Raw genomic sequence first — 16,304 nt, forward strand, 5'->3', positions numbered from 1 at the left:
CCCCTTTCCTTTTCTCAACCCCTTTTTCATTTCCCTTAATCTTTATGTATCTGTGGTAGAATATGAAGTGCATTGCCTATTTTTTGATGGTTGTTTCATTTGATACCTGCTAATAGTGCAGGGAGGGGGAGGTTTGTATCTTACAATTATGCCTATTGCATTAAGTTGGAGATTTATTACTAACCTCTCCTTTAACTGTGGCGAGAAAACTTATTGATTCTGAAAGCTCACAATACTGCTGTCAATCTGGCAAATACACAGTTGCCAAATGTGTCCTTGCCTGATTTTATGCCTGATCATATCAACTTTAACTGCTGTTTAGGAGATACTGTTTCTAATTTTGTTTAGGTAATGAAAATGCAATAAAAATGATAAATCAGATCTCAAAGTGTGAGCCCATGCTACTTTCCATTTTTATAATCCAGCTATTAGCATACGTCAGAATTTTTAAGGTCAGGCAGAATAATTTACCTGGATGATTCCTATCCCAAAATCTAACAAATTATTCATATGACATTTCAGGAATTATCTTTCTGTTTAGACAGCCATAGTTTAGCATGAGAACAGTTAATAATTTTGCGTTTGAATTTGGCAGAATGCTCGTGTACCTTATGCATTATGAAAAGAAATTGTTATGGAGCTTTTGAAAAATTCTGAGTGACTACTTGGACAGCAGCTTGTGTCTTAAATAAAATGAATTGTCATCAGTCTGTGGAGTTTCTGAAACTGCTTGAAGTCTTTAAATACTTTAGATGTTAAGTAAATATATTGCTTTTAATAATAACTGTAATCATTTTCTGAGAGAAGAGAGATATTTATCAGTGGTTTCTGTTTTTTGCTTAGATCAGTTAACTATCGGGGTTTCGTGCTTTTTTAAACTGGATTCTAGTGCATGATATATATGGATTGAGGGGTCTCTTGGACTCCTTAATTAAAAAAGAAAAGGCATTAAGGATTTATTAGCAGCAGTCAGAGCTCTCTAAAGCATGTATTTTCTACAACAAAATGTTTTATGGGGAGCCTCGGAGTACTTGCTGTTCTGGTTTGCATTTTTGTTGCTGTTGCATCTCCTTCCCTTGTGTGTTGAGATCAATCAATAGGAAAGAGTTTATGTGAACAAAAAAGGTAATATCACATATAAGACTCTGGCAGCCTAGAGGTTATGGATTATCAGGTAATGCTTGCGTGCTGTGTGTTGTGCATAAACATGAAGAAAGCAAGGATGGTGTTTCATGCAATGGGACCGTGCTATAATTCACTTTCTTGGAAGAACTTCTTTGGAGACAAGCATTAACTCCTTCAGAACCGCTCTGCTTGGCCAGAACTGGAGGGGGGTATTTTTTTTTATCACTTTATTATTTATAACATAGCACATTATCCTCCTGCAGCCTGGGCTTTGTAGCAGCTGCTGCCCTTTGTGGGTGGTAGTGAAGTGAATCCCTCGTTCTCAGTTACACGGAAATGCCCCTTTAGTGATTGTCCAGAGTAGGGTAAATTTCAGCCACTTTTATAGCAGCCACCACCAGGCACCTGGCAGCAGTTTTAAGGACTATTTAATACTAAAACTGTTTCCTAAGCTGTCTTCTCAGAGGTGAGTTCATACTAAACTTACAATAGTTCTTATGTTTTCAGATAAAATGCTGCATAAAATACATATACTACAGATTTTGTGTCTTGGATTGCCAATTACTCTGTTCTTTTCCAAGGGTGTTTTCTGACATTGCATTCACATCACACACTAATTTTTGAATTAGTCTGTGTGAGCCCTAGTAAAAAAAAAAAAAAAAGTCTTTCTATGCATATTTACTGAAATATTGCTTTTTGAGCCATAACAATTATTATTAACATCAAAGATGGTGAAGCAAATGTGTAACACAAGCCATTTCTTAGCATGCTTTAACAAGTGTCGGCTTTTGAGAGACTGTAGATTTAGAGCTCTTATGCCTGAACATTGCAGGTGTCCTTAGTGTTACCTGGTTTGTATCTCACCTATTCACAAAGCAATGTGGTGCCCTGCAGTTGTCAAACTTGGCAACATCTGTTTCCACAACAGCGCTGAGAGAGGTAATTCAGACTCTACATGAGCTGTTATTTGTTCTTGCAATGACCAGGTGTAATGTCAAAAAGAACGACGGTCCTTTGGTCCTACCTGTCAGAGCAAGAGCAGGATAGGTCTTAACCTGGGAGCTGGCTTTCCATGCTGCCCCAGGAAACTGAAGTGAATTATATTTATGTATTAACCAGGAGTCTTTGTCTGTTTTTTTTTTTTCTAATTCAGCTTCATGAACCACAAGCTCTGTATCAATATGTTAATATTCTCTTTGTTGAATGATAATAAAACTTAAAGTGCTTCTGTTGCCAAATTTATGTATGAAGGGATAGAGAGCAGCCCTGCTAAGAAGAACTTGGGGTATTGGTGGAGGAAAAGCTGGACATGATCCAGCAGTGTGTATTTGCAGCCCAGAAAGCCAACTGTATGCTGGGCTGCGTCAAAAGGAGCTTGGCCGGCAGGTCAAGGGACGGGATTCTCCCCTCTACTCTGCTCTCATGAGACCCCATCTGAAGTCCTGCATCAGGCTGTGGGGCACCCAACATAAGAAGGATGTGGAGCTGTCCAGAGGCGGCTACGAAGATGCTGTAAGTGCCGGAGCACCTCTGCTATGGAGACAGGCTGAGAGAGCTGAGCTTGTTCAGCCTGGAGAAGGCTCCAAGGAGACCTCAGAGCAGCTTCCAGTACCTAAAGAGGCCAACAAGAAACCCGGAGAGGGACTTCTTACAAGGGCATGTAAGGACAGGACAAGGGGGAATGGCTTTAACCTGGAAGAGGGTAGAAATTCTTCCCTGTGAGGGTGCTGATTGCTGGCACAGATTGCCAGAGGAGCTGTGGCTGCCCCATCCCTGGCAGTGTTCAAGGCCAAGTTGGACGGGGCTTGGAGCAACCTGCTCTAGTGGAAGGTGTCCCTGCCCGTGGCAGGGGGTTGGGCTATATGACCTTTAAAGGTCCCTTCCAACCCAACCCATTCTACGATTCTGTGATTCTATATAAGATTACAAACTATACCTTTGGGGCTGAAAAACAAAGGAGAGCATTCAATTAATATTCATATCTAGAAGTTTTATTGCAAGTGTAGATTGTGCTTGAATACTTAAGAAGTCATTCAGGAGTGAATCAATACTAATTATTGTAATCAGGAGGGTTAATTAGCTGAAGATGCTGCTGATGGAAAGTTCACTGCTTACAGCCCTGAAAACGCCTAAGTTGATGAAATCTGAAAGCAAGATGTCTAGAGGACTTTGTATGGAGAGAAAAGCTTGGCTTTCCTCTGGCATTTCAAGAGTCGGTTGTTCCAAAGGGGAAACATAGATTGTACTTTCTGTTTTGCATGATATTAATTCAGAGGGTATTAGAAGATGCAACTGTATCTGTCTGGAAGATATTTTGTGGTAGTTTCTCATTAAATGCAAGTACCATTTTGGATAACCTGTACTGTCTCTGCAGCATTCATTTGTAGATTACCATAAATTAATATGGATAATCTAATGCATTTGAAATCTTGTTCCAGCACTGTTATCGGGAACAGTTTGGTTGTTTGGCTGGGTTTTTTTTTACCATTTGTGTGCAGGCATAGGGACTTCACATGGTATATGTACATAAATTACACATGCTCTGTATCTAATACATGTGCATATGTACACCCATATACATGTGCATGGAAGTTTAAACGTTTTTCATTGAGGGTGTTTACTTCTATAGTCAGTGCCCTCAAAATTCCACTCAGTTTCTATCTATCTACAAAAAAGCATTCAACTACATATAATACCGAGGACAGTTATTGAACAAGTAGTTCATGCAATTTAAGTTAGATGATGAGGAATAAAAACTAAAAAGAAACAACTGAAGGAAGTCCTTTTCTTTTCCCTTAATTAGAGCACTTGTGTTTCTTAAAGTGAGCATGACTGAATTACAGCAAAATCTAGCTCCACTAAATCTTTCTCACAAGTGAATTGCGAGATTTTTTTCTTTAATGCTGCATGTTTTGTGGGTTCTTTTCTCTTTTTCCCCCTTTTTCCCTAGTTATATCTATTAAGGTTATAACAGAGATGAATGTCTGGATGTTTATTTGAGGAGAGATAAAAAAACCCATACTCAAAAAACCCCCTCTCAGTAACACATACACTCACATAAACCCCCCGAAGTCAAGCGATGCTTTCAAAAGAAAGAAATTCCGTTTCAAAACACATTCTTCTTTCCTCTCTAATGACATTAGAGATTATCATGTGCAGGTGCTATTTATCTTTGCAACTGCTTCCCTATGACTGTTTTACTGCTTCCAACATATTTACTTGTATGTCAGCCATAGAAAAGGTAACTGAAAATGGCAGCTGTTGAGAAAGCATGTCGCCATGCCTGGAATGACATGCATTATCGAGGCAGCAGGAGTTGCTGGCTCTACAGCCCATTTCTACTTGACCTGCGGAATGATTGGCTGCCTGGGATGGTGATGAATCGCTGGAGTTTATGAAACAGGACTGCTGGCATCCTCACAGAGGAAATAAAAACAGGGGTTTTTTTTTCTTTCCCCTCTAACACTCTTGCTGTGGCAAAAAAAGCTTTTTTTATTTCATTTTGCCTTTGTGGTATTTTACCCCGCAGCAGAAGTAAATGCGTCAATTAAAGGCACTTTAATACTGTTCTTGGCGAGTTAATGTTGCACTGAAGGTTAACTACCTTTATTGGATGGAAGTGGCAGGAATTTTCCCAAATTTTGTGTAAATCCTGATCTGGGCCCTAATTATCTCATCCCTCACTCTGGTCTTGAGACTGAGATAGCACAACTAGCAATCAGCTCGAGCAGGATGTGAAAAGGATTTTAGCTGTTCTCGCGCACAACTTTATTTCCTCTGATAGTCTAAAGATCAGTGACCATTTCGTGGGCTAGTATCAGACAGATCCATCTTCAGGGATTCTGAACTAATGGCTAAATTGACATTTCTAGAAAGCATCGACTCCCAGATTTGCACTCAGTTTTCTAGGTGGTTCATGAAATTATATTATGCATTAAGCCCACATTACCAGATCAGGCTATTATGAGTCGGTGCTTGTAGGAAAGTCTCGTAGGTCTGTAAACCTGCCAGTGCACTGACTGACACTGACACTGTGTGGATCACAAGCTGCCCTGCGAAATGCAGCCAAGTCAAAATGATCCTTCTATTTCAATTAAAACACCCCAAATTGTGTTTGGGGGTGGGGAATGGAGAGAATTACTTGCTTTTCTCTCCATGTAGCATACTCGGGGTTAGCTTGTGCCCCCTGTTTGGGTAGAATAACCTATTTTGAAGTTAACTCTCTCTGATTCAAAGGAACAGGGTTACCAATAAAATTGCTTAGGAAGTTTTAAATATGGCACTTATATGAAGCTAATGCTTTCTGCCACTACATTAGAGAGGGGTTTTTTTGAGCCTCATGCTTTGCTGCCTAAGCTTTTTCTCCTCTAGTTTGGAAAAGCAATTTGCATGCTCACATATGCTATTAGACTTTTTCACCTTTCTCCAAATAATTGAGCAGTGGCTGCTGCTGGATGCTGGAGAGGCTGCAGCACTCTTGTTATTTAAGGCATAGCCTCCCAATGTCCCTGTAAGGCTTGTGAATTAAAGGAGGGCAAAGTCTTACTGGAGAGAAGGTTGGCATGGGGAACTGTTGCTTGTGCCCTTTGGTGTGCGAGGGGTAAATGCTGTCCTCGCTCTGGAGTTCCCATGGCAGCAAATCAGCGGGTCATCTTCAAGAGCAGCCTTTGAGGATGCCAGACAACAGTCTGTCACTGGGAGGAAGATAGAGCGGAGGGTGGGAAGGGGAGAGGGAGTGGGGGTGGGAAATGATAGAAAATCAGAGAGAGGATATGGGAATTTACTATTCCTTGTAGACAAATAGAGGAGTGAAGAGAAAAGGAAGGTACCTGGAGATAGATCACCTGGAAATTGAACCTTGCAAGTGTAGATAGCTGTGGATGATACAATAGCTGTACTACAGAGTGAATTTAAGATTCAAATCCTGCACCTGCTCTCCCTGGAAGCCGCAGGTCAGCATCTGAAGAATTGAGGCCCTCTGGAAAGGAAACGGTGAATTATCAGGAAACTTAAATTCTTGGAGACTTGATTTTCAACTGTAACAACCTCTTGGTTTCATTTTCCTTCTCTTCAGCCTAAAACCGATCTGTCTTCAGCTGAACTGCAAGGAAGGAGCTCACTCCAAAGCTTGAGAATTTGCCTGCATCATTTCAGCCCACATTTAATTTTAATGAGGGAGTTATATAACCCCCTTTAAAAATAACAAAACACTAACAGAACTGCATTGGCAACACCAGGTGTTCTGCAGTGCTGCTCCAATGAATCATATGGAGATCTGTCTGTGCACGGCTGATGAACATACATTTAACTCAGTTAACCCCCATCCCTGAATATAGCAGTCCAAAGTGACCAAAATGTTTCCTAAAGAGCCTTTCTCACTGAAGGATGCCAAACGAGGTGCCTGCCCTTGGGAACCTCATGGTTTCAGCATTTTTCCCTTTGAAAATTGTGTTATCAATGTTTGCTGGGGTTTTTTTAAACTTGTAGATGAATTATTGTGACTTTACTGAAGTGAAGCATTTTATGTTAAACACTAAGTTGGGTTTAATGTTTTACTTCAGAAAAGAAAGCAAATGTTCCTGTTTGTTGTACCAAGCCCCAAACCTCTGAAATTGTTAAGAACAGCCCATTTAACAGGTGGCTCTGGGAGTAATAAACATATGACTTCATCAGTGTTCCCTTTGGAGAGAGAATTTGGGGGGAAAAATTGAATCAGCAGTTTTGAGCCTGTTAAACATGTTGGTTTGGATGCAGTCCTTGACTCAGGGAAGTCCCTCAGCCACTGGTTTCTGGGAGGTGGAAAGGATCACAATGCACTTACCATACTCATGCTCTTCCTCTTTGTATTCATTACAAGCCATTATCAGAGCCAGGGTCATAGACTAGGTAGACCTTTTGGTCTGACCTATGTGAAAATTCATTCACTGTTCATTTGGGACTGGGCAGGGAACAACAAAACCAGGCACGGAGCAGTTTTCTGCACATCTGAATGCCTTACGGTTACTGCAGGAGCCTTTTCTTTCCGTCCTTCATGTCTGAGGATTAATGGATTCTGTCTGCGGAAAATAATGATGTCAAACAGAAATAGTTGCTTTACATATTATCAGGATGATTGTTTGTTATTTTTGAGGATGAGGTGTGTGCCAAGCATTTCACAAACAAGTGAAAAAAAAACAGAACTGTGAAATTTCCTACCTTAAAGATGTTACAGTTTGAGCATCAGGTGACATCCAGTTGTTTGCAGTGGAAAAGAAAGAAATACACGTGGTAGAAGTGAATGAGAAGGGAAGATGGAGGTTAACCTTATGAAAATGCTGCTGTTCAGAGTGCAGCAGTAGGTTCATTCAGATATTGTAATAAACACCTCAGATTTCATTACATTTGTTTTTAAAAATAAGTCTACTTTTAGCTTCCTATGTCTTTTGACCTCTTGCTTTCATGATGCCACATTAGAACTTCACACTTGCCTTTGCCTGTTGCTTTTGGAGTTGGAGCTGCCTTTCAGCATCTGCTCCTGATCCAGCCTTTACCTGTGTTTAGCCCATCTTTACCATCCACTTCCCTGATCCTGCATCTCTCCCAATATCCAGCCTCCCTGGGTGAGCAAAACTCTTCAGAAATCTCAAATTTATACAAAATGAGAGAGGTTTTTTTGTCTCCCTCTCAAGTAGTTCTTCTTGTGGGTTTGGATGGTGGAGAGGAAGTTTTATGTTATGGTGGGCTTTTTCCCCTGCCCTGCAAGTGCCTAAGTGAGGCTCTTCCATATGGTGAGGATGGAGCAACGCAGACAAGAGCACCAGATGTGTGATTCTTCCTATCCTACATAATACAAGATTATGCTTTTCCATGTGAAGATAATATAATAGCCAAATCCAACAACATTAAGTTCCCTTTTCCAGTGTTGTTTGGAAAGGTGCCTTTTTTAACCATAAATAGGGTGCCTGCTGTCTAGTAGGAAATCAGGTCTGCCCAGTGCTTGCAGTGCCGCAGTTTGTGCTCCTGGTTGGGTAGTGGTTGTTGATGGAATCAGTCAGTGGATGAGAAGATAAGGTAGTTGATAAAAAAAGGGGGGGAAGAGCTAAAAACAGTCAATGCCTGTTGCCAAGTGGAGATAAGACCAGGTTGACAATAGCCATGGTCCTGTGTCTATATGCACAAGGCACTATGCAAAGGCAACACCTACAGATCAATAGTGATGCTCTTCAATAGGGCTATAAATAACTAACTGGACAGTAAGATTTGGTCTTGCAAATATTTACTTGTTACTGCTTTAGTATTTGCTAAATACAGTGCTAAGCACCATGGATAGCCCAACTGGAACAGATGGTACTGGGCAGCTCCTGCTCAGCACCAGGACTGCGCAGGATTGGACCTGAGGGTCATGATTATCCTGAGTATCTGCATGCTGTTAACAAAGCAGGGTGTTCCTCCAAATTAAAGGCCCTTCCTAAAAGCCTTCTACTACATGGAGCCTTGTGCCATAAAATCTCGCCTAATTGTTTTTGGAAAGATTGAGTTATTACCCGCAAAATGGAACAAAGGCCTTATACCCACAGCGGGATGAAATCACCTCTTTAGTTGTATAAAATAGGAAGGGGGAAAAAAAAAGTGAGTGGGAAGTTTTACTATAGCAACCAAGTTTACATAATATCAATGTGCTTCAAGTGAAAGCTCTAGAAATGCTTAATTTGAGGTACCTTTTCACAGGGGTAATTTTAAATGACGTTTGTTTCTGAAAATTACTGATCAGCTACAATAGCCTACGGGGTGTGGGGGGGAGCCTCGCAAGCAGCAAAGACTTCAATACTTGGAATTCATTCATCACCTTTAACCAGTAATTTAATTTAATTTTTAAAAGGGTTTTGGTTACATGCAAATTGTTTTATTTCTCAAAATAAGATGAAGGGAAGACTATTGTGTGCTTAGTTTCATAAATAAAAGAATCCTTACCAAAAGGTCAAGGCTTCATAATGCAAAACTTTATTCCAGTGTTAGAGCTAACTGGGAAAGACGGATTTGTTACAAATAATCAAAGCCTTCACAAATGGTAAAACTTTAGTGCAGAACCAGTTCCGTTACTTTGTGCCACTCAAAGAAATGCACTGCTTTTTGCTTTAATTGTTTACAGCTTTTACACCATTCTTTAGCTCTGCCCAAATGCTTTGTGTAATGTGTGTTCGTGTGCTTTGCTTTGCTTTTTTCTCTCCTTCCACCTTCTTCTCCCTCCAGAAGTCTGCTACTAAATATTAAGCTGATGTGCTTCCTCCCTTATAGGCAGGTAGGCTCACATCCAGCTGCACAAACTAAAACGCTGTATTTTCTGCTATTAGCCATGCTACGACTTCCAGGCTCCTGGTTTGCCTGGAAGGTTATTTCTTTGTGAAAGACAGGGAACACGACATTTGCATTCCCTAACGTTATCTGGACCAGATTTCTTTTTCCCCTCGCATTAGCGGAAGATCCTGAGTGATTCCACTGAAGTCATTTGAGCCCACTCCAAATTTACACCGCTGTCGCTGAACTCTGCTTCTGCCACCTCTGTTAGAAACTTGCTTTGATGCCAGAGATAAGCTGAATCCCGAGTATGTTCATTGGCTTAGGGGGGAATAAAGCAGAGGATTTGAACTCTCTTCATACGGCCTTGCAGGCTTGGGAGAGAGTGAAGTCATTCAGAAACTTTTCCTTGAAGTGCTTCCAACAGTAGCGTTTCCTTGGCCCAATACTGGGGGCAAGCTGATTTAAAAAATGGCAATTAAGGAAAGGGTGAGGAGAGGCTCTGCAGAGGGGATGTGATGTGAGCTCCATGCTGGATTTGGCTGCAGGATCTGGATGGGAAGGGGGGTGTCTGCTCATTCTGTCACTTGCTGAATGGAGGCACAGGCAGTGATGTCAGAGTGAGCTCATATGCTTGACAGCAATCCACCGCCCAAGCCCTGTCTTTCTCCTGCTGAACTTTTTGTGGGTTTTAAGGGTTTTTTTTGCTCTGAAGAGGTGTTCAATTTTCAAAGGTTGAGTTGTTTGGAGAAACTGTATATAGCTCCGTGTTTGAAACGCTGCTTGAGCGGTGACTAATCTGCAAGCATGAGGTGGAATTGCTTCATCTGCCCCACTCAGACGCATGGAGAAACCGAGGCACAAAGAGTAAACGATGCGAGTGCAGGGGCAAGCAGGCTGTGGGCCTCTGAAATGAGGGGAGGACGGATAGGAGACAACGTTTGTAGCTGGAATAGGATTAAAGCCCGAGAATTGTTGATTCCAAATTCCAGGTTCCTTCCTCAAAACTGCCATATGCTCCACCAGCTGAAAAAGCTTAATATCGGCAGGCAGCGATAGCGCAGCAATAATGCAGCTCCTCTAAGCCAGTGTTTAGATCTATTGTATGACTTATGCTGTGAAAATTAATGCAGCTTCATTTGCCATTCCCCCTCCCCATTTCCCTCTGTACTACAGTAACGGACCAAAGCTTCCATTTTCCCCCTTAATTTTTAATAAAAGTTGCTCTTTTGTGCACACGTGCCAGTCAAGACACTGGCATTAATGTGACAAATAACAGAGCTGAGCCTGTAACAGTGTGTGAAACGTTCAGGGTTTTGGTTTTTGTTTTTCACCACTTACCCTCTGTGTTCGAGAGTTTATTCATACACAGACACTACATAATTTATGTTTGAGAACCAAATTATTCGAGTGCAGTTGTTCCCTATAAGCTATCCTTGAGTCCTATCTCAGTATCTTTTATAGAGTGGGTTCCTTTTTGCATTTGACCCTGTTCCTGCTTCTAACTTTTAAATGGCAAAAGCAAATGTGCTTTGAAAAGTGTGTTACACTGTAGTTGTTAAATAAAGCAATAACCTATGCACTTGTAATGCTTTCTCTATGACCTACTTACATACTACTTCACCCTCCTTATAGTATGATTAAAAGCTGCTTTGAATCCACTATTCCCTCAAGGGATTTGAGGCTAGAATTTAACAAACTGCTGAGAAGGCTTAAGTCAGTAAGAGGGCTTCCCTACAGCTTCTTCCAGCTAATTCACATGTAATTAAAAGGAAAATAAATATTTCAAAAGAACATACGTTTTAATGAAGCATTTTTAAGCACTTACACCTTGTGAAATGGGGCAAATTTATAAAGATCTCACTATTCCATATGCAGATTTTAAGCAAAATTATTTGTGATCCTCTCCTTCCCCCCCCTTTGCATCCTGTGCAAAAGAGTGGATTTACCAGGCAGCAGCAGTGGGGCTGTAGTCCTTAAAAGCGAAGGGGCTTGGGACTCAAGACCCTTAGATTTAGGACGTACCAAGTAAAAAGATGATGAAGAGGCGCAGATCCAGCCGCACAGGGCGCAGGGGGCGTGGAGACTTCTTACTTTAAAGAATATCTTCATCCTCCCTGAGCTGTCTGTATTTCTCCCGAGCTAAAACCTGCCCCTTCTGCAGTGGCAAGATTTTGAAATTGAAAGTTAATCCAACTCTGCTCTGGGCTGGATTAACCACCATGGAGGCCTCAGATCAAAACCCAGGTGGCTGCATCCAGCTGGAGAAAGTTGTGTTGGCTTCTCCTTTTATTTCGACTTGGCACTGATTTTTGTTCTGTCCGCTGTATAGTCCTGTGCTGTGCTGGATGGGCGGTGTGGAGGAAGAGCCATTAATTTAGGAATGAAGAGCCATAGCTTCGCTTTGTGCCTTTCTACAGAGAAGTTTAGGTGCCATGGTGACGAGGACAGTATGCCAACATATAGAACAGAACAGATTAATAACACTATGGATATCTGTTTAGGATTGCAGCTGTCCTACGGGGATTATGCTGAGGGCCAAGTGAACCTTTTCTTTCTTTAGACTTGCAAAGTAGGCAAAAATTTTAGCAGCCTGAGGGGTTTTTATCTTCCCTTTAACTGTTTAAAGTGGAAAAGTGCAATAAACCGGACTCTGACAATTTGCCTGGTCTGTATTTTTATTATTAAATCAACGCTGGTCAGAATTTAAACAAAACTTGGTCTGACTGCTGGCATGTTTATTTATTTATTGGTTGGTTTGGTTTAATTCTAGAGTAATCTTTGAAAAGTTGAAGCACAGCAGTTTTTAATTCGCGTTTGTTACTTTTTTGCAAGTGTTGACTATCGAGAACAAATCAAATTATAAATCCTGGACAGCGATTCGGAAGGAGAAGCGCACACAATGCAGAGAAGCATTTTGTCTGTCTAGACTGCTCAGATCAGCCAGTAATCTTCGTAAATATGTTAATATTCTTTTGCCTGGAGCTGCTTTTGTATTGAAGCAAGAAAGGTTTGGAGACGCAAAGGAAAATTGATACAGATTTTCAGGGGGCGGTAGCGTGGGGAGGGTGGCTCCAGCTATTTGTATGTGTGGAATTCTGTGTGCGCCTGGATGGTGTCACTTGTGTGCGCTGGCTGCGGCCAGCTCCGGGTGCAGCGGGCTTGGGAGCGGGCTTTTGGCCGGCTAAAGAAGCATGAGGCAGGATTTATCGTCGTTACTTATTTACAACCCCTATTTCTGATCAGTGAGGACAGAGTTACTACTAACAGTCTCCCGCGAGCCAGCCACATCACTTTGGGTGTTTAAACGGGTGCCGGGGGCTGAGTAGCAGGGATGTGGGTAGAGTGCACCCTGCCTCAGTGCTCCCAGTTCGGCGCTGACCGCTGCGCCTTCTTACCGCGGTGGTAGCAAAACCAGCGCAAACCCCTCGCGTGTGCTCGTAGGAACTCAAGCCGCGTGTTTTCCGCCGCTGCTTTCCCGTTCACTCCGCGGGGGAAAAGCTCCCCTCCGCGTACCCTCCGCGGTCCCCCCTCCAGCCGAGAGGCCGCAAAGTTTGTCCGGGCGCTACCCGCGGGCGAGACAGCTCCGAACCGGGCTGCGCGTCCCCATGTGTCTTCGTGTCGTCCCGTCCCCACGGTGTCGGTTCTAGGCCTCTCCCCGGGGGCGCAGGGGTTAACGGGGAGCCGCAGCGGGGCGATGGCTCCGCCTCCCCGCTCAGCACCTGGCGCTCCACCGACGGTTGCCTCAGCAGTCGATTTCGGAGGGGATTGGCGGAAAAAAAAGCCACCAAGAGAGGGGGAAGAGAGATGTGACAACTGCCGGGGCTGGCGGCTGCCGCGGGGAGGCCTCCGCACCTGTGCCTGCCTCTCCGCCGCCCGGCGCAGTTGTGGGAGCCGCCGAGCCCCGCCGCATCCTCCCTCCGCACCGCCGCGGCGCGCCCGGAGCACAGCATGACTTCTTCGTTCAAGCTGGATTTCCTTCCGGAGATGATGGTCGACGGGCGCTTGCTGGTGTCTGACAGAATGTAAGTGGCGGTGGGGCTAACGCTGGGTAACCCCCCCACCCCTTCCATCCTCCCCTCTTTTTCCCCCCCCCCCCCCATCCCTTCCCCGCCCCGACCCCGCACCGGCCGCGTCCTTTCCGCGGGAGGGGAAAGGGGGTGTTGTTGCGTGTTCCCAAGTCAGTGTCGGTGGTCTCCGGTCTGTGCCTCGCCCCGCAGTCGGGTGCTTGGTATTCCGGCGGGCGCGGGTGAGTGCCGGGTTTGTACGTGCTGCTGATGCAACGTGGAGGAAGAAGCGCGCCGCGGCCGCGCAGAGCTTCCTCTGCGCCCTGCGGGAATTGCGCCGCGGACACTTGTCCCCTGCGCCCAAGCCCGCGACCTCTCAGCTCTCCCCCGGCGGGATAAAACCCCTTTGCTGAAGCTTCGTCAGTTTCCGAATTCACATAAACCACGGAGCATCCTTTGGGACTAAGACCAGGCAGAAAGAAAAGGTTTTCCCTTTTTCTTTTATCCTGTCCCCGAGTGCTCCCTGGTCCGGAGAGTGTTATTTAGGGTGAGGGTGGTTGTTGTACATGCGGTTGAACTCGTGATGAGATTCATCGGAAGGTGTTGAATGTTGGAATTTCGGAAAGAGAAGTAGTCCCCTAGCCCGTGTCTGCTCCATTAATCTCGATCTGAAAGTTTCTGCCATCGTCCTCTTGGGCATTGCCGATTGACAGGAATTTTCAGGTAACCTAAGCCTAATATGAACACATAAGAGCTAGAAATGAGGGAATAGTCACTTGTTGAAAGGTACGAAGACCGAGTGCTGCGTTTATTACAGCATCCAAAATGCCTTTTATTTCGTTGCTTTTTCTCTCATCAGGATGACAAATGTGGTTTGAGTTGCATTAGAATGAGGTGAGAGGCTTTGGCATTGACTCTGCACTGGAGCTATTCTGGTTGAGGCAGTGCTTAAGTTACAAGTGTAAATAAAGCTGTGTGTACAGCAGAGACTGTCACCTGCAATTTGCTGCACACCGTGCCCCCATCTAAGACTATTCAGACTTTTATTACCTGCTTTACTGGCAACCAAACTTTCTCCTAAGGTGGAGTGCTTTCCCTTGCACCAGCAAATGCTCTGTTTGGGGATACTCAATAGTGGCCAGTTGTTGCGGCAGCTGAGATTTATAAGCATGTAGGAGAGGGGAAAGAGGCAGGGGGAGAAGCTCCTTGGTGCGGGTAACTTGCACTGTTGTTACAGTCCTTGAAGGACAGAAAACTATTTGCCTAAGTGCTGCCCATTGTCTCTGTTTTGTGATGTTAAATTCACTGCTGTGTTTTGGTTTTCTCATTGTAAAATCCCTGTTTTTATTGGCATCGGTCAGTTTTTGGGGAAAAAAAACCTGTGCTTTATTTCTCCCCTTTTGTATAAAAATTGCATAGGTTTGACTGTTGGGGTACAAAGTTGCAGCTGTACATGCATTCCACTTGCCTTGCAGCCCTCTGTAGGGACCTGCCACAGCCGAGCTTCCCCTTGTTTTTGTCATCTCAGCTTTGATTAGACTTTCCACCTGCTGTCCTTCCAGGCAGTCAGAGAAGATACTGCTAACAAACATCTCCAAGCTCAAAGGCACTATTAGCTGTGGCTGATGATGCCCTGTTGTCACTTAGGCTTATATAACTTTATCTCCAACTTCCCCCCTGAAGGGGGGAGCACCATGTCAAACTCCTGCTCCTGCATTGCTATCTTTATACTCCTGTTCTCAGGGAAGCATCCATAATGTATTTTAACACAGCTTGAAACAGTCAGTGTTCATCAGACACAGGTCTTAGTGTGTCCAAAGAAACAAAAATTACTCTGGAGATACGTCAGCTTCTGAGTGGATCTCTAAATACAGAAGTTTAGTAATGGAACTGTTAAATACACACATCCTGGCTGGGTTTGGTGCTGGTGCCTCATGTATTTTGGGGCGAATGGGATGACTTTGTAATCTTGAGGAAAAAAAACTTTACCTCCTGCATCTTCAGTGGTTGTGTTGTGATGTGCTCCCTTGTATTAACCAAGCTTTGCTTTGCAGCTGATCTAAGTAATTGTGAAGATGTAGGATTTCAAGGGATCATGTGTCATGCATACAAATTAATATTGAGGCTAAATTGCTATTAACGAAGGGAGCTTCTATTCCTAAAGAAAAAATAATCTGGAAACTAAATGCTGTCTGTGGAAGCTTTGCTACACTGCCTCTCCGAAACTCTGTATTCAGTATACAGAAGCATCTTTATTTTGTCCTTCTAGCCAAGTGGAGACATACATTTATTTTCAAGTCCCCAACTCTCTGGACTAATCAGTGCTGACGAGAATGCAGTTTGATTACGTGTAAGGGGTCATGGGCACGTATGCGCCTTACCCTTTAGCTGGCCCACCCCGGGCATGCAGCGTTCAGCAGGGTGGCACAGAGCATTGGAGAGCAGGCTCCAAGTTACGATGCTGCACAAAACTTTTAACCTCACCATCTGGTGTAGCCATTGAGTATAGCTCAGTTCAGTCTTTAGCAGAAAGGAATTTCCTATTTTAGAGTGAGGCAATTAACAAGATATATGTAAAACTCTTCTCCTTCACAGTGAAAATTTGCAGAACTAGATTTATTTGGGTTTTCGAATGCCGGTGGTGTACCAGATGTTTTAAGAAATCGGTACCATACAGTACCGATTTTTACACATTCTTTTATCACACATTTACACGTTCCTTACACATTCAACAATTCTTTGTAAAAGGAACTATTTTTCAGAATCATCCATCCTTTCAACAAGCAACAGAGAAGGAGAATTTTCAAGGAATAACTTTCAGTGCCTACCCAATGTGAAAGTTAACTGACAGCTTGTAAATAGTCAAAGTTAAAATGCTCTTACCTCAATGAGACTGTT

The 16,304-nt window shown here is 43.4% G+C and overlaps 1 protein-coding gene across 20 annotated transcripts in view; it reads left to right on the forward strand.

Annotated features, from left to right (window-relative positions):
* The window catches only part of CELF2 (CUGBP Elav-like family member 2), a 567,687-nt gene that overhangs the window by 307,344 nt on the left and 244,039 nt on the right, over positions 1-16,304 (forward strand). For 4 of the 20 annotated variants that reach the window (XM_030479079.1, XM_030479083.1, XM_030479080.1 and 1 more), the window contains exon 1: positions 9,037-13,424. The exons of 14 other annotated variants lie outside the window; for them this stretch is intronic. In XM_030479079.1, the coding sequence (XP_030334939.1) occupies positions 13,351-13,424 (74 nt within the window). In that variant the 5' untranslated portion in view covers positions 9,037-13,350. Of the gene's footprint in view, positions 1-9,036; positions 13,425-16,304 lie in introns of those variants that run through there. 2 more of the 20 variants (XM_030479091.1, XM_030479085.1) reach the window with 2 other exon arrangements.

Source organism: Strigops habroptila, chromosome 3 (genome assembly GCF_004027225.2).
Source record: "Strigops habroptila isolate Jane chromosome 3, bStrHab1.2.pri, whole genome shotgun sequence".
NCBI classification, from domain to species: domain Eukaryota; kingdom Metazoa; phylum Chordata; class Aves; order Psittaciformes; family Psittacidae; genus Strigops; species Strigops habroptila.